This window comes from Ursus maritimus, unplaced genomic scaffold, assembly GCF_017311325.1.
Source record: "Ursus maritimus isolate PB19 unplaced genomic scaffold, ASM1731132v1 scaffold_14, whole genome shotgun sequence".
NCBI lineage: Eukaryota > Metazoa > Chordata > Mammalia > Carnivora > Ursidae > Ursus > Ursus maritimus.
Window position 1 is genome coordinate 28,679,423 of NW_024423786.1, and position 18,715 is coordinate 28,698,137.

Below are 18,715 nucleotides of genomic sequence, written 5' to 3' on the forward strand. Positions count from 1 at the left end.
CAACTGAGCCACCCAGGCGCCCCTCATCCTTGAGTTTTCTAGTTCAAAACGAACATCAATTTTTACTCATCTTTCTGAAAATCCCTTTTCCTGCTCAGTCCCATAGGCCGTGTTCCACTGACGAAGGGGGTGCTCGCAATGCTTAGTTGTAAATTAGAAATAATTTTAGAGACAGTAGCCCTCGACTTCTGGCACTGGCCACAAAGCCCACATAAGCCACGGGGCGCTCAATGGGCTGGACCCAAGACGGGGACTTCCTGAGTACAGCCACTGGAAAGAAGGAAGAAGGCACTTTCTTGGTGAGAACGTCAACTCCTCCGCTAAGAAAATCTTCATAAATGCAGGCATTATAAAGCGGAGGGTAGTGCTAGAAACAGGCCCCTGGGATTTGAATCCTAACAGGTGTACTTAAAGGTCTCACCTAAGACAAGTTGTTGAACCTCTCCTGTAACTGTATCCTCATCTGCAAAATGGGATTATGATAGCATCGAGCTCCTAAGCAAGTTAGATGCATAAATGAGTAGTAAGTGCGTTAACGTGAGTTAAGGGCTTGGGAGAGTGTCTGGCACAGGATAAGCACATATAAGTGCTTGTTCAACGGCTCTTGTTCAAAAAGGGCAGTTTGACTCTGAACCCGTCCTGATTGGGGCACGCTGCCTCCAACTTTTATCCAAATTAGTAATTTGAATTCAAAACATTCCTATCCCAGCCACTTACCTAGTTGAGAAAAATATTGGAAACACTCTATTTATACCACCATTCATTCCATTAAACCATAATAAGCAGGTTCTGTGCATTACTAGATAAAAGAATTGAAAGGGAATAATCTCATATTCCACTTTCAAGGATCCCAGTGCTGTATGCAGACAATATTATATTTTAATAATTAATTGTTCATCAAAGAAAAAGATGAAGAACAGGGATGCTAAATTCAAAGTTATTCAAATTGCAAAAATGAATAATGTATGACTTTTATATTAAATACACACTGTATTAAGTAGTCTACATTTCACCCAACTCTGTCTTTCATTTTTAAGCATTTTGCACGACAATATGAATAATCAGTTAGGGGAGGTTTATTTAGAAAAAGAAATACCTTATTTGAATGCAAACGGAGTATATCCGAAGATGATTAAATTTTTCTTATCAATTAGGAAATTTTGTATGAGGGCTTTAAAGTCATGGTCAACCATTAAACCCAGCACAGCCCAGTTATCCTTTCAGTTTCCTTTCAACATTAAATTATATCTGGCTCGATTCTGTTCAATTCCTTATTTCTGATAGCAGTGCCAGGAGGCAATCTTTAATTAAAGAAAATTTGAAAGATTCAAACATGCATAATTGGATTAAAAATGTGATCATTAAAACATTAGATGATAATCATCTGATTGATTGCATTTTTCAGTGTGTTAATAACCTAATATTTTCAATGCTTTGGTTGTATAGGAAGAAAGAAAGCCCTTTGGTAAGATACGATGAACAATCAAAATATAGATGAGACCTATGCAGTAACCAAGAATCATGGAATTATACTGAAAACAAACACAATTGCACATACCCCAATGAACAAAGTATTACACTGGAAGGTGTATGGGGCAGAATGTGGCGGTCCCCAGGGAAAGAACATCTGTGCCCCCCCCCCCCAAAAAAAGCAGTCAACCAATTTTAGAGAAGTGGGTAAGATAAACAAGTAAAAGAAAGCCCAAGCTTCTCTTTAGTTCCTTCAGGATTTCCCAAAACTTTTTATAAGGAAAAGCTATTACGTTTTCCTTAACCACTTAAAAGCACTGGGGTACGACTGGTTTTCTGCTTTGTCTTGGAGGGTAGGGAGAGAGTAACATTGGACAAAACTGGGTCACAGGTCACTCTAAATGGGGGAAGAAGATTCCTAGCAGCGCTGCTCAAAGCTAATGTTCATGCACATCACCTGGGGAGCTTGTTAAAATGTAGATTCTGATCAGTAAGTCTGGGGTGGGGCTGAGAGTCTGCATTTTTAATAATGCTGGGCATATTAGAGTAGCCAGTTTCTGTAAGGACTGTATAAATGGGCCCCACACTGTTTGCAGCCTCATCCACTGCTACTTTCTTACTCTTAGGTACAGCCACACTGGTCTCTTTGCTGTCCCATGATCACATTACCCCAGGGCCTTTGCACTGGCTCTTCGCTCTGCCTGAAACATTTCTTCACTGCTCTGTTCATGGCTGGTTTTAGACCAAATGCCTTTCAGCTGCTAACAAATTAGACATATTTGAATGACACATTTCTCAATGAGGTCTCCCCTGACTACATTCTGAAAACAGCAATTTTAAGAGCAGGCTCATTGAGAAGGAAGCATCTGATTAAAAACCCAAAGGCAGAAGTGAGCCGTGTGGCAACCTTGAGAGAACATTTCAGCAGAGAGAAAAGCTAGTGCAAAGGGATTCTGCCTGGTGTGTGGCTGGAGTGAAGTGAGCAAGAGGGAAGATAGAAATAAAAGTTCAAGAGCCCCAACTCTGATGGGCTCTAAGAGGAAAAAAAAATCAGCTACTGGTTAAAGTACAATCTGGAATTCAGCTAAAAATTGTGAAGATGTCAAAACACTAGAACAAAGAGTCAGCAGCTTGGGGTTAAGTCTGGATCGGCCATGAATGGGCCGTATGATCTGGGAGGAGCTTTGGGTGTGATGAGCTCATGACTAAAGGGTCTCCTGACCACAGGAACAGAAAATGGAGGTCATGATGGAAAGAGAGAGCCTGAGGGCCGGAATCCAGGGAATTTGGGAGCGTGGCTTCTGGAAGCCATCACAGAGGTCAGAAAGCATTAGATTATAATTAAGATGGTGACAGAAGCCTCCCAGAAGGAGCCAAGGAATTAATTTTATGATCTAAATACAAGCAATGAGGGGCACCTGGGTGGCTCAGTCAGTTTAGCATCTGACTCTTGATTTCAGCTCAGGTCATGATCTCAGGGCTGTGAGGTCAAGCCCCGTAAGATTCTCTCACCCTCTCCCTCTACGCATTACCCCTGCCCCCTTGCTTGTGTTCTCTCTCTCTCTAAAAATACATACATACATACAAGCAATGATACCGGCTCTATGTAACTGGATGTTGGCTGTCAGGAAGGAATGGGAAAGATGGACCAGTGGAATTGGGCCTGGCCCATTTTCAAGGTGTAGCTATTTACAAGGCTTCATGATAGATGATTTTAAGGAACAAGCCTACAGTTCCAATGAGGGGATCCTGGGAAAAGTCCCCCAAGAATCACAAAGCACACCAGGGTTCCAAAGAGTTACAGAAGACATTGGTTCCATTTCATTTCACAAACGAGGAAAATGAGGTCCAAAGTGGAAACGGGACCGATCAGGAGTGAATCTGGGCCTCAGATGCCCAGCCAGCACTGCGCTCTTTCTACCACCCCACTCTGGGTCCCAGGGCTCCAAGTCCCTCACTTGCCCTGATGTAAACACCAGGAGGTGAAAACTCACGGAAGACTATGAACTCTTCTAGCTTTTGCAAACATTAATCCTGACACTGCGCAGCTCAAATCCCCCAGCAGCTTCTCACTTCACTTGGAATAAAATCCAAACTCCTCACCGCGGCCACGGGGCCCTACAAGATCTGTCTACCTCTGCAGCCCTTCACTCTGCTCTCACCCTTGCTGACCACCCACCTGTGTCCTCACCTTGCTCTTCCCTCGGCTTAGAGGGCGGCTCCCCATCGCCACTCCGTAGGGGCGATTCCTTTTCACCCTGCGGGGACTCAGATCAAATGTCCTCTCCTGAGAGCCCACCCCGAACACCCCATCCTGTATGTTCCTGCCGTCATTAACTCTATCACACCTAGTTCATTTCCTTCCCAACGTGTGTCTACTCATTACTGTCTGTGTCCCTCAAGAGCCTGACTGTTGTACAAGGGCAGAGACCCTGCCTTTCTCATTCACTCCATACACCCAGCAACTAAACCACTGCCTGGACCATAGTAGGTTCCTAATAGTTATATGAACAGAGAATGAAGGAACAAACAAGCATGGTAGTTGGGGTATTCTAAATAACCCAAAAATCCTGGATATTGTATTTCTTTCATATCTAAGTCACTAGTGATTGTAAGATGCATCATTATTTCAAATACCATTACTAAGCGCAACATGTTGCTAATTAGACAATGACATGATATCAAATGTAAGGTGCACCCTGACTTTAGAGTTGTTAAAATATGAAGAAATGAAAAAAACCGCAACTGTGTGTGATGAGGGATATTAACTAGACTTGGTGTGGTGATCACTTCACAATATATACATCTATCATACCATTATGTTATATACCTGAACTAATGTAATGTCAAAACATATGACAAAAAATTGATGAAGAAATGAGAGTCATAGAATTGAGGACATTAAGATACTGACATGATGTGTTCAACAAGATTCACATTAAAGGACCCCATCATCCTTACGAGTCTACGAGAAGCTGGGTCACGGGCTATTTCATGGGACCACAGGGAAGAGTGCTCATAGGGCCAGGTAGCAGCACTGACTCCTACCTGTTCACACTGATCAGGTTCTCTAGCCTCAGTTTACCCTTCAATGACCTGAACCCCGAGACTGCATTCCACAGTACAGGACGTTCTGCAGTCCACCTCTTTTTTACCAGCGCACATTCATGGCGTGTGAACGCAGGGTTGAGCGCTGCTGCAGGTTTTCTCGAACGAGGCCTCCCAACTTCGTGAAGTGGGTATCAACATCCTGATGAGGGCCGATAGCTTGCTCACGGTCACGGCTGTACAGACCTCAGTCTCCTCACAGGCTGTGTAACTGGTGGGTAGCGGTCCCCTTGCTTTAGCAGGCAGGAGGCTCCTTTAGAGCAAGACCGCAGCATCTGCCTATACCCCAGGACACAACACAGTGCCTTAAAGAGTAGGTCCTTCATATGTGGCTGAAAAAAATGGGTCAAAATAAGTCACTAAGTAACTCGACGTCAGAAGTGGCCCAGGGGCCAAATCTAGCCTCGTAGCTGTTTTTGTAAATGAAGTTTTATTGGAACACAGCCACGGCTATTTGTATACAAATCGTCTATGCCTGCTTCCAGGTTACAACTGCACAACTGAGTGGCCACAGCACGGCATGTACGGCCAGCAACGCCTAAAATATTTGCCATCGATCCCTTTACAGAGAAAGCTTGCTGACCTGTTCCTATATGAGAAGTAGGACGTTTAGAAGGGATGGCAACAGCAACCCCATTCGAGAATGAATGGGGCAAACTACATGGGGCTGTAGAGGTGTGGACTTTATTTTTGCTTCTGAAACATTCCCCACCAGTGGGCAGAGAATTAAATTCTTACCGTTCGGCTTTTTTGACAGGCACAGTCCAGAGAAAATCCTAGAGGCCCGTATTATGACATGAACACCTAGTGTTATTCCAGGTTCTGAGCAAGGGTAGCTTGATTAGGAGACAGCCTACCTGACTAAACGGATTCTTGTACTCAAGCACCCAGAGAGGCGCTCCAAGGTCGTGGAACAGCCATTCCACCCTGGTTCAAGGACATCTAGGCTCCTTGAGTTTACTGGTCTTTTTAGTTGGTCAAATACGGCATTTTGATTTAAGGTTGACATTTGAATGAAACATACGTTGTCATTAATATTTCCAAAGAAATATAAAGTGTTGACAAAAAATTGTCAACAATTAAGGAAACGAACATGACACTTACATTATACAGATTCATATAGGGACAAAAACCCAGTGTTGTCACCAAAGAGTTCCACTGCTGTCTCTCTCCTTATAGGGTGGCCATAACTGTGACAGGGTATGTACAGTCTTTTAGCCCCCTACTGATGCTCAATCAATGCCCTAATTCACAGAGGAAAAACTGAGGCTCACAAGAATGAGATGGTTTTTGACAATAATCAGGAAGCTAGTCAATGCTGGACACAGAAACTGGCCCAGCAGAGCTGGTAAGAGAATCCCAGCAGAGCTGGTAAGAGAATGGATTTCAGAATCTAATACAACTGGGTTCAAATTATTGTTCCACTCCGTGAGCTGGGACAAATTAGCCAATCTCTCTGAATCTCGGTTTACCCCTCTGTAACACAGGATTAAGAATTTCTACATCACTGTGCTACTGGCTAGGATTAATTAAGATTATATATACAGAATATCAGGGCGAGACTAGGTCCACAGCCAAGCATTAACAGATGAAAGGCCACTGCTTCTTCATTTCCCACACTTTCTGATTTCTTGCCCCTGACCCTTTCCCCTGATCTCAAAGGGACTGGTTACTCCAACTCACTTGGTGACCATTGTCTTCCTCGTTTCATTTTATTTTGTGTGACTCAACTAACTCAAGCAACACACATTCTATTTCAACACCCAGGTAGTGATGGCGGCAATACTCAGGGGTCCACCATCACTTCCTGTCACCACATGGCCTCTCCCAGATGCACGTCAACAAAGAAAAACAGGAATGGGGATGGTGGTGGTGAAGGTGGGAGTGAGAGCAGCTGACGCTGAGTGTTGACCGTGTGCTAGGCTCAAGGAGGTATGAGAAGTCACTGCGTCCTGGGAACAAACCAATAAGGTTGGCATTGTTATTACCTCAGTAGACAGTAGAGAAAACAGTCACAAAAAGCTGAAGTGATTTGCGCAGGCTATACAACTAGGCCCGAGCAGAACTGGTATTCACTCCCAGAGCCTTCACCCTTGGCCATGACACCACAGCGCCTCTCCCACACCAAGGTGACATGGGTAGAGCAAGGTGAGAAAATCATACAAAGTAGCCCCAGGTACTTCAGCGAGCACCTTGCAGCAGATGACAGGAGACACAGTTTTATCTCTCTCTTTGCTCTCCACATCCCATGGAAACAACCAGGAAAAGGGCATTTCCTCGGGCTCCCGTGATCCTGTTCAAATGATCAAACACTGACAAAGATGGCTGGCCAAATGACGACTAGCCTCAAATTCAAATCCGACCTGAAGGGAATCACTTTTGAAGTCTTTTTCTGTCTTAACATTATTGTTCACAACACTAGGGGTGATAAAATAGGAGCCTCCCAGCATCCCATTTCCTGGCTTTGGCTAAGAAAAGAAATGCAAATGGCCAACATCTATGGCGGTGGCTCTGACACACTGAGGTCCAGGAAACTGTGGAAATGGCTTAAGTGTGCCTGTTTCTCGAAGATTGGAGATCAAAAGTGTTCAGATAAGCATCTGCCCTTCCTGGATCCATAACAGATGTGAGCCAATTAGCCAAGACCAGAGTACTGCATATTTATAGCACACTTCAGGAAAGTCCACGTAATTAAATGCCGGAGACATAAACTTCAAACGGGAAATTTTGTCGCGTGTTAAGATGTTCAAAACTATCAGTGGGGCTGCTCAACAATATACCATCGAGCTTCCCATTCAAAAGGGAGAAAATAATTTGATTTCTTTCTTTGAGGTAAACATTAAAACACAGCCCTCCTTAATTCAGTTGAAACACATTCGGATTGGCTGGTGATTTGGGCAAGATCAAAAGTGAAGCCCATCTCTGTAAATCTATCAAATGGAAGGTAGGTAATGGCCCGAGTAGGTATTTACATTGTCCCGACATGAACACGCCACTGGGAGGGGGCAACTCTCCTACCAGAGCTGCTGTAACTGCTCCCGCTTAGGCATGGCGGGGTTGACAATTTTCTGTGAAGGGCCAGAGGGTAAGCATTTAGGCTTTGCAGGCCAGACAGTGTCTCTGTTACAGCTACTCAACTCTACTATCATGGTGATGTCATAGACAATATGTCAAAAAATGAGTGTGGCTGTGTTTCAATAACACTTTATTTACAAAAGTGGGCAGCAGGCCAGATTTGGCTCACAGATCGTACTTGCCGGCCGCCGATGTAGAGGACAGTGGACACATGCCAGGCGCCCTTCCTTTTCGGTTCTTCCCCTATTCTAATATGTTTAGCATTAATACCTACAGGACAGGTACTTCCCTTATCCCCATTTTACAAGGTGGAATGCCAGGATTCAAAACCAAGACAGCTGGAATTCTGAAGCACTGTTCCAGATCCTTCCAGAATCCAATGTTCCCAAGGGTCACATACCATTTCTTTAAAAATATTCCATAACACAGACTTTTCAAAAAACTCATTTCAAAGTTCTAATTGCTTATTCATATGAACACAAGAGATTACTTTGCAGGTGAAGAATATATTAGCCTTTTTAATCTTCAGCAACAAGAATGGGAAGGCCAAAAAAATAAAAAATAAAAAAAGGGGGGGATTCTCATGATATTAAAATTTCCCTAAAGTCAGGGAAAAGCTTGTTCACCATTTTACCCTCAACGCCTTGACCAGCACTTATCAGGCCTTCTACAGATGGGACAATGGTTAGACCCTATGATTAAAAAGGCTTCAAGTTCACATATACAAAACAGGCAAGAACCCCCAAAACATATCAATGCATCTCTGCCCCATCTTCTTGCTGCTGGATTGTCACGACACAGACTATTTCTGCCTGATAGTTTAATTTTCCCCCAAAGTCCCTTGTTCTGGGATTTGCCCTTTTCTTCCAAAGTTTAAGCAATATACTTTTCAGGAACTTGAACCACTTAGCCTCAGAGAAAGAGAGTTTATGTCCAGACCTCAGACCCCTGGGATAATCACAATGGCGCTAGAGTGGCTATGACAGACTATGGTCCTGTTAAGTACTTCTTCACTTGCCGCTTTCACAGTCTACGTGATGAACCTGAGTCGAGGCTGAGAGAGGCAGGTGGTGTGACCCTGGCAAAGAGCAGAGCAGGAGATGGTCTGGGAGTCATGAGAGCCAGTCTCAAGTCATGAAGACCTTGGTTCAAGCCACCCAGCCAATGCTGGCTTTGCTTGTCCTTCTATATAACGGGGGGCATGAGAGCTGTGTCTCAGAGGCTTTCTGGGGGACTCAGTCGTGCCTGCTGGGCTAATGAGACCCTTGCCTGCTGCAGAGACAGCGTGCACTGGCACAGCAGCAGTGGGGAGCCTTTGTGTTTAGACCTGAGACCCGATTACCCACCCCCTTTGTTTCTGATTTCCTGTTTCTCAATTCCAAAAGGAGTTATTGGCTCTCAAAGTCATCTCTCAGTGATAGAATCCCAAGGCAGCCGCAGTTCTTTTTTTGGCCTGCAATCAATTTGTAGAGAAACAAACAGCCTGTCAGGGGTACTTACGGTGAAGTTTTTTTTTTTTTTTAAAAGTGCTGTCGCTCCCCCTCTTTGCTTGTTGTAAGACCCCTTGGTACTTGATGTGTCCCAGAGGAAAGCACTGTCAGGATCTCTTACTTTCTAAAGCTAACGACTCTCCTTGATTGTGAAATTTAACACACATGCAGCAAGGTGCACAAGACATAAATAGATAGCATAAATATACTGGTGACAGATCATCCTAAAATGGACCCCGGAGTGACCAGAACAGAAGCCCTTGCCACCCTCCCTGGGCGGGTGCCTCATCACATTCCCAGCCTGACTCAAGAAGTGACCACCAACCTCTTTTTAAAAGTAATCATGACTTTGCTTTTCCTCAAGTGTTACCCCCTGCACCTGCACCCCTAAACAATATAGGCTGTTTCCTCATTCCATGCATTCCATGCATTCTTCAGACTCTCACTTCACCTTGTGGTTCTCAGGTGTGCTCAGGTTGTAGACAGGCACAAGATTCCACCCCTTTCCATCGGGGTGAAATGGTCTCTTGGAGGACTGCATGGTGTTTCTCCAGCTTGCTGAGGACAGGCATGTGAGGCATGTCTAGGTTTGGGCAGCCGGTAAAAACAATGCCACTCACATCTTGTACATGTCTCACGGTGCACTTTCATCTGCGTTCTCTAGGGGACATACACGGGAGCTGGTGTATTGAATCAACTTGGCTGGATACCACCAAACTGTTTCCAGAAAAGTATGAGAGTTCCTGGCATTCTGAGCCTTGCCGACACCGGACTCTGTCAGGATTTTTAATATTTGACTATGTGATGCCTGCTCCCGATTACGTGTGAGCTTTGGGAATGTATTATCTTTGAGAAGTCAATGTGTAATACACGTAGGCTATTCTTTCATTTACATACAGTCGAAAGCACAAATCTAAGGGGACAGTGTGGTGAATTTTTATATTATACCTACGTCATCATCCTTCTGATCAAGACATATAATACTTTAATCATCCAAGGAAATTCCCTCATACTTCATCTCATTTACTAGACCCCTCCATCTCAGTATTCTGGCTTTTATCACCAAAGAATTAGTTTTGTCTGTTCTTGAACTTTACAGAAATGGAATCATGCAGTAGGTGCTCTTCTGCTTTCACGGAAATCAAGGAGCTCATTATTTCTCATTGCCACATAATATTCCACTGTCTGGTCATTCTAAATTTGCATATCTAGGCTCCCACTAGTGGACATTTGGGCCGTTTCCACTTTGGGGCTAATATAAGCAAAGCTCCCATGGACAAGTGTTTCTGTGGACGTTCCTCTTGGATACACACCCGCATGTGGACTTGCCAGCTCAGAGGGTAAGGCACACGTGCGACTTTGGCAGAAATGGCCACATGGCATTCAGAGAGGCTGCACCCTCTGCAGCCCCACAGCAGCTGTCCCAAAGTGCCAAGGGTGCCATGACCAGGCTGTTTTCTTTTTAAATAGTGCATGTGCTGAGTGATGCATCAGTAGTTGTGTAAGACAAAGCCTGTGCACGGTTTTAGAAGAAATGCAGATTGCTCCAGGTCTGGAGTCTTTCAGGTGATTCTTGATTATAGGAACCTCAATCCTCGCAAGTGGACTATGGAAAAGACACATCAGCTCCTACCACCGCACAGAAATGCTCGGTCAGGTAGTCACTTAAGTTCGCAAATTTCCTTTATTTCGTCCCTTTCTGCCAAATGTGTGGATTCAACTCTGGCTTTGTCCATAGATTTGGTGAGTTGATGAATATCCCAGGGCAGGGGAGAAAATGGGTGTAAAACACCCCAGAAATGAACCCAGTGAATAAACCAGTCAGTTGGGGAAGCTATTCTGCAAAGAAAGTTTTGATCCTGTCACAGCCCCAACTTCCATCACTGAAAAACTTGCAAGAACCTCGTTTTATGACTTTCTTTAATTGAAGGGTGTTCCCAGGTGATAATTTATTTGTACTTTCACTGACAAGAACCTGGGGAGGGAGGACAGGGGGATGAGCCCGTCTGGCTCTGGTCTGGCTCTGGACGGTGTCTGAGGCAATTTCTAACTGTCCCCCTCACATTTCCTCTGGAGGAGGAAGGTACCGTCCTGCTCACTAAGGTGATACATTCAGTGGAAGATGATGGTGAGTGGGGTGATGGGAAAACATAGAGAGTCAAAACCCAACAACCAAGCAATTGCTACTAGAAAGTTTCCTTGCAAAAATAAAACTTGGTCTCTCTTAGGTGACTGACAAGAGGGAATGATGAGGGTTTTGAAGCATTTTCGCAGTATTGCAGAATATATACACAAACAGCCCGCTAGATTTTCTTTGGGTGATATTATAAAAAGAAGAATGGAAAATCAGGTAATCCAAAAATGCAAAAGGAAAAAAAATACTTTTTAACTGACATAGGATATAATGTACACTTCTGAGCATTGGTCAATTGGGTAAAACTAGTTGTAAGGGACGGTTGTGTTTCTATACCAATTCACATACAAGTTGGTTTGGGTTTTTTTTTCCCCCTTAAATGGGTTTAAAAAAACACACACACAGAACTAGACTAGGTTTTTCAGAACCAATATTTCTATCAGGTGTGGCTTCTCTTAAATGCCGGTTCCTGAATACAAAAAGGACTGTAAATGACCGAGTCAATGCTGTGACTTGGATTCAATTTCTCCCTAAATCTTTCCTCCCTGGTGGATATTGGTGGGAGTGTGTAAATAAAACAGCTGATCAGATACATGTTAGTGCTTCCATCTATTGCTCAATGGAGAGACGGGACCAGAATCAACGGCAATCACATCTCTCCATTCTATTTATATTTTTTCATGGCTCTCAAGTTTGTAAAAATCACAATTTACATAGGAACGTGAACACATAAGAAACAACACTTCACGTTTGCCAAGAGGTTTCTAGATCTCTCTCGCCAGCCGTAAAGAAGCAATGCTGCCGAGCACAGAGCCTCACAGATGCTACATGCACTTCCACCACCAGCCACACCAGCGACCTCCACCGACCTCCAGCGACAGTGGCGCGGCTTGAAACCTTGGCTGCCCGCTTCTTCGCCTGCACGGTCTCTATGCACCTTGAGGTCTCAGTGGTCACTTTGCCTGAAATGCCTGCTGAAGAGCCCCAAGTCTGAGTTAAGCCTGCTGCTCCCCACTCTTTAACACTATGACAATGCTCAACTGTATGGTCCCCAGAGACTTTATAAATGCAAGGCGGGCAGGTCTACGTCTGCTCTGCAGGCCCTGCCTAGTTTCGTGGTGTGCCTCGGTTAGGCACGTAATAACTGCACGAAAGGACCAAGAACCTAAGGACCTGTGAGCACTTTAAGAGTGAGAGGACCAAGGCAAAACCTCTTTGGAAATGGGATTAGGAAGGAAGATGTGAACCTCCGTGCCAGCCAAGGGAGGTACATGCCCGACTCTTCCTTCCAGGGTCAAACTGCCATGAGGAGCCTCGTTAGCTGCCCACTGATAGCTGCTGTCCCTTCAGGGCTGAGCGGTGCTCTCACGGAGGCCGGTCTTGATGGGACGCTCTAGCCGGTGAGTCCACATGGCAGGGGAACCCAACACAGGACGCCTCTCACAGGCAGTCTTGGCTCTGAGGTGCTTCAATGGCCTGGCCAAGAATTTGAGAGCTGCCTTCAGGCAGTCCTCCTAGATTCCCTCCCTATTCGGAGATATCAGACCTGTACTGTGGTGCCGACACTGTCCCCACCTGGCCCTGCTTCTTCCTCTCCTCTTTAGCCCTCCTCCCACCCCCCGCCAACAAATTCACCTGCACCAAAAATGCTACCTTGCTGTTTGCTTCACGGGGTCCCTGACAACCAAATGCCAAGTACGACTGGCGGAGGTGACCAGACTTCTCACTGTCATTTCAGCTGAAAGAATATATAAGATTCTTCCTATTAAAAAGAAACAACTTTCACTTAATGAGGAATTAATATTCTAAGATATGACTCCCAGAGCTGAAGAAATAAAACCAATTCTGGACTGTTACAGAAATCCATATTGATTTTTCCTTTTTCACACATTTCTATCATCATTTCCAAGCCAGAGATTCTGTGAAGGGCACGATTATTTATGTCCCATCAAATTAACAGATCATTCAAATCCCTCACAGGACCTTCAACTTGAAAATGCTTCTAGTTCCAACAAAGGCTGTTTTAGCCATTTCGAATGTTCACTCTCTGTTGGAAGAACGACAAAAGAGAGGAGCGCTATCACAATGGAAGTCAGCAACAGCCTGAGAACTGGTGGCGGGGAGAAAGTCAGGTTTCCAAGATGTACTCTTACTCCTTTCTCTTCCTAGTCAAAGCAAAACTCAAGTGGCCTTTGGTTCCTCCTCCTCTTCTCCCAGTTTTATATTTTGATGTTTTCACTTATTTGTAGGTTTACCTAACTCACTGACTTGGCTAACATTTACTGAGCATCTGTTATTTGCCACACACGCAGGGGGTCTTGCCCTCAGGAAGCTGACACTTTAGTAGGTAATACATGAGTAAATAAAAATAAAGTTATTTCAGATACTTTTAAGTGTCCAAAGAAAGGAACCTAGGGAGCCATGGGGCTGGGAAGCGGGTGGGGCATTTGATAGGATAATTAAGAAAGAACTTTGTGAGGAGGCACAAATCTGAACTGAACCTGAAATAATAAAGGGAGACACCCTTGTGATGAGCTAAGGCAAGAACTTTCTGGACAGAAGCAGCAGAAACAGCAAATACAAAAGCTGGGAGTGATGGCACTCCAGGCAGTCTGGAGGAAAAGAGAGGTGGCACCTCACCTCACCTCACCTCCCTTCCAGACACCTCCCTGCGTCTCTCAATCACACACAGGGGGCCTGCCACACTTTGGCTGCATAAATAAGTAAACTCTGTTTTGCAGGGAATTATTTCTGGTAGGTGTCCTCTGACTTCTCCATTAGGAAGTAGTGTTGAAACCACATCCCAGGCATCTCTGCCACCCTCCCAGCGCCAGGTAAACATAGAAGGGTGTACACAGAACAGCCTCTGAGAGGGTAATTGTGGATAATGATCAAGGATAATACGATTATGCCAGCACGGAGCCCATGAAGCAAATGATGACTACACAGCGAGTTTACAGAGATTTGGGGATCTGGGAGCTAACAGAAGCTTCTGCTTCCCTTTAACATATGGAATCTCCTTCATTTACCATTGTGGAAATAAGAACACACAGATCTACTTAAATGCCATAGCTGGTAGAGTGCTTCCTCTCTGACCGAAGAATAGGGACCTGTTTCGAAGATTCTAGACCTCTCTCCATGGTGTGTTTGTCTTAAAACAGGACGAAAAGTCCGGGGGCAAGGAAGATCTATTCATCATTTACTACATTTCAAACCCCCAAACTCAGTCGATCCTATGAATTTCTGGAAGGAGTTTCATCGATAGAGTACCCAAGGGGATCTTCTGGGAGAGGAGCTCAGAATGCACAACACGTTGCCCCATTTCGAGGCTGCCCAGAGGACAAGGTGAACGCCCCTACTGCCCCAAACCACCACCACCGTTACCAACAGCAAAACACAGACGTGCAATGCAGAAGCAGTTTTGGCAAAGGTGCTCTGTTCTCTGCAGGAACCGCCACACAGCCTAATCCCAGCTCCGTGCGAGGGCTTTGCCTGAGACACACAAACTGAAATTGAGAAGAAGCCGTGGGAACTTGCCACCACGAAAACCTCTAGGCGGGTGTCTTTGGCCACACTATTTTCCTGCTCTCACTCGGTTTGTTATTGTTACCTGCTGCACGACTGAATGGTTCTAAGAGCAGGACAATTAATCCCAAATCCTACTTGCTTCAACTGCACACTGACAACTGCTTTTAGTTTTCCTGAGAGAAATGGGGGAAGGTGTCTGTTAAGCTCTGCAGAGTTGGCTAATGTCGAAAGACAATCCTCCCAGAAAGGTGTGAAGATGTTTTATCACAGCTGTGGAGATGAAGGGGAGATTTATTATGGTTACTAATGCTACTTCTGTCAATGTCTTTGGAATTCTAATTAGATTATTAAAACTTTGCAAATCATTACATTACCTCGAAGACTCCACACCTCCCTGCGACAAGGGTACTTTTGAAATTAGAGGATCCTGATGTCATAGGTAATGATGCATCGCCGATAATAAAGTTGCAGGGAAATTCCTCCAATAAAAACCAGTTGGGAAAGACAGAACCCATTTATCTTACTTTCTCTCCCAGTTTTACGTTTGAGGATAAGACGTCTGCTACACAGACCACGGCCTAGCTTTTTCCATGCTAGGAGCTGATGATGCTTGCTCACACGCAGCAAAGTTTAATGCCTTGTCACAGCTACTTAAATTTTTTTCCCTAAATCTGAGAGGCAAATCAAGAAATTTATTAATGCAAAGATACTTGAAAGAAGACTATTTTTAAGAGAGACATGAGACAGTGGCAGGTTCAGCGCATACCAATGGTACATCTTAGGGTGCTTTGATTTATAACATACGCATTCAGAGTGGTACCTGAAGAGAAACAAATTGCTTACTGTGAACCCAGATCCATTTGCAGGTAATAAACGGGCGTGCTCTTTACCCATCAAATGATGGCTCTAATGCCCTTCAACATCACTGGATGAGGAATGGGTGTCACCCTCTGTCCTCTGCAAGATAACCCCATTCCTTTAGGTGGAGACCTTAGCTCTTCACATCCCAGTAAAAAGAAGCGTACATGGCTTACTTACCATGATGGACGACGCCCTTCAACCCATGGATAATAGGATCCAGTGCGGAATTGTCCCTTGGACTGACCTACATGTAAAGGAAACATGATTGGTTAAATCTATGCTGGCATCAGACACAACACCCTCAGTTTAATCTTCTGAAGAGAAGGGGGGAAAATAGATGTTATCTAGCAGGCTGTGTAGGTCTTACATAGACCACGGCTCTCACCAAACACAGAAGATTTATGACATCATAAAATCGAGTGAGGAAGTCTAAATCAAAAGAAAGAAACTTCTCAGAATACATTAGAACGGGAGAGAAATACCACAGTCCCAGTAAAACCTTAAAAAGCAACTGCAAGACTTCCCTCTTGCTTTTGTTTTATTAAAAGTACACCCGGATCTGCTAAAAAGTCATTGAAAGTCATCAAAGAGTAATCCATCATTGACTGAGTATTTCAATACCTTCTTGTGATGTGTTTTTTTTCTCTCCTTTTTAGAAAATGGATCTGTGCCCTGCCAGCCTCCTCTCCTTTCTAAGGCTCCCAGTCTCCTGTGCTTTACCACAAACTGTAAGAGGAATTTCTTTTTTTTTTTTTTTTAAAGATTTTATTTATTTATTTGACAGAGATAGAGACAGCCAGCGAGAGAGGGAACACAAGCAGGGGGAGTGGGAGAGGAAGAAGCAGGCTCCCAGCAGAGGAGCCTGATGTGGGGCTCGATCCCGCAACGCCGGGATCACACCCTGAGCCGAAGGCAGACGCTTAACCACTGTGCCACCCAGGCGCCCCTGTAAGAGGAATTTCTAAGAGTCAGAGAAAGAGAGGAGAGGACAGGACAGGAGGGGAGCCTGAAAAGACAGTATCTCCTAACTTCATTTCCACCTGGGGTTTTTAATTCCCCCCAAAGTCAACCCTCTTACCCATTCTCTCCCTAACGTTCTGATATTAGTCAGCACTAATTCTCATTCTTGCCCCTTCTAGAAGACTACAATTCTACCAGCATACTGTAATTTTGGTCTTGAGGTATTTTCTTTTAGACACGTTATTGAAATATTTACAAATGAAATGAAATGATGTCTAGATTTTCTCCAAAATAATCCAGGAATGGATAGCCGTTTGGGAAGTGAGCAGGGAATGGATGCAGCAAGACCGGCACTCAATCAATCATTTATGACCTTAAATGATGAGTACTGAGTGAATCTTGATATAATTTTTTCTACTTTTGTGGATGACTAACTTTTCTCAAATAGTTTTCCAAAATCCATTCTCTGTGGCCAGCATATCTTCTGAATTCTTTCTAGGAGTGATATTTATATTTAATCCACTTTTTTTTTTTTTTTAAGATTTTAGTTATTTATTTGACAGAGAGGGAGAAAGCACAAGCAGGGGGAGGAACAAAGGGAGAGGAGCAAGGGGAGAGGGAGAAGGAGGCTCCCCGCTGAGCAGAGAGCCTGATGAGGGACTCGATCCCAGGACCCCAGGACCATGACCTGAGTCGAGGGCAGATGCTTAACCAACTGAGCCACCCAGGCGCCCCTATTTAATACATTTCTAACATAATGAAGATATTGAGATATTGGTGAACCTTTTTTTTTTTTTTTTTAAGATTTTATTTATTTATTAACACAAGCAGGGGGAGTGGGAGAGGAAGAAGCAGGCTCCCAGCGGAGGAGCCTGATGCAGGGCTCGATCCCAGAACGCTGGGATCACGCCCTGAGCCAAAGGCAGACGCTTAATGACCGCGCCACTCAGGCGCCCCACTGGTGAACCTTTCAACGTGTAGCAAGACCTAACCTGATGTCTCCTAGTTAATTCAGGGCCATCTTAGGTGAAAATTTTAAGGTAACTAAAAATTTTCCACATTCCTTCCCCCCCCCTCACAAATCATCCATTGGGTAGCTGCTCCTAGTTTGCTCTCAGACAATACCCATACTTCACACATGAGTAGTAGTTCTCATCTGGAGGCAGACTTTACCTATCTCCCCGCTCCTCACCCCCACCCAGGGGACATCGGGCCATTCTGCAGGCATTGTTGGTTGTCACAAGTAGGGTTGAAGAGGGAGGCACTACTAGCATCACATGGGTAGAGGCAGGGCTGCTGCTAAAAATTCCATTATGTTCAGAATAGCACAGAATAGCACACCCCACAGAAAGAAATTACCTGGCCCAAGGTGTCAATGGGGCAAAAGTTGAGGTTGGGAAATTCAGGTTACATGCTCTATGAGGTAACGGTGATTACCTATTAATGTCTCGAGCCCTGAGTTATGACTAAACTCAAACACTGGTGTCATTATGTATGGTGTTCTGTTTACAGACTAATAAAGTGAGGTGAAATTTGGTACTACATCGTAAACACTACAGGCACTTAAAAAAGGATCAGTGAATAGGAACCGAGTGAGTATCAGATCACGGAGGGGGAATTCTGGGAGTTGGCATTAGCGTACCTCCAAACTGCCTGACAGGAAGCCCTAGCCAGGGCTTTAACATGCTGGTTGAGCACAGAACATTCTTGAAAGGCAAACATTCACAAAAAATACACCAAAATGAAACATTCATATTTACCAAAGCAAATACTTATCAACATTTTAAAAACTTGGTCAAAAACGGAATCACAACTCAAGAATGCAAGATAAGTGAGTCCACCAGTAAATGTGGCCAAGTTTCAAAAGTGAAAGAATAAAATAAGAGCTGAGAGAAATATCCCATATCAAACTGAAGTTAGAGACAAAAATGTGATCTTCCTTCTCCCTTCTCCAGATTCAGTCTGGCAGAGAAGTTTATGCCAATTCAACTATCTGTAGTCATTCTCACACCTGCAGGAAATGGCGAAAGGGCCACAAACTCCCGCCAGCCCTGTCACACACACCTTTGTGATTTGAGTTGGCCACGCC

The 18,715-nt window shown here is 44.4% G+C and overlaps 1 protein-coding gene across 1 annotated transcript in view; it reads right to left on the reverse strand.

Annotated features, from left to right (window-relative positions):
* PTPRG (protein tyrosine phosphatase receptor type G) overlaps positions 1-18,715 on the reverse strand; it is a 209,999-nt gene that overhangs the window by 146,809 nt on the left and 44,475 nt on the right. The window contains exon 2 of the mRNA XM_040628133.1: positions 15,844-15,910. Within this exon, the coding sequence (XP_040484067.1) occupies positions 15,844-15,910 (67 nt within the window). The remainder of the gene's footprint in view (positions 1-15,843; positions 15,911-18,715) is intronic.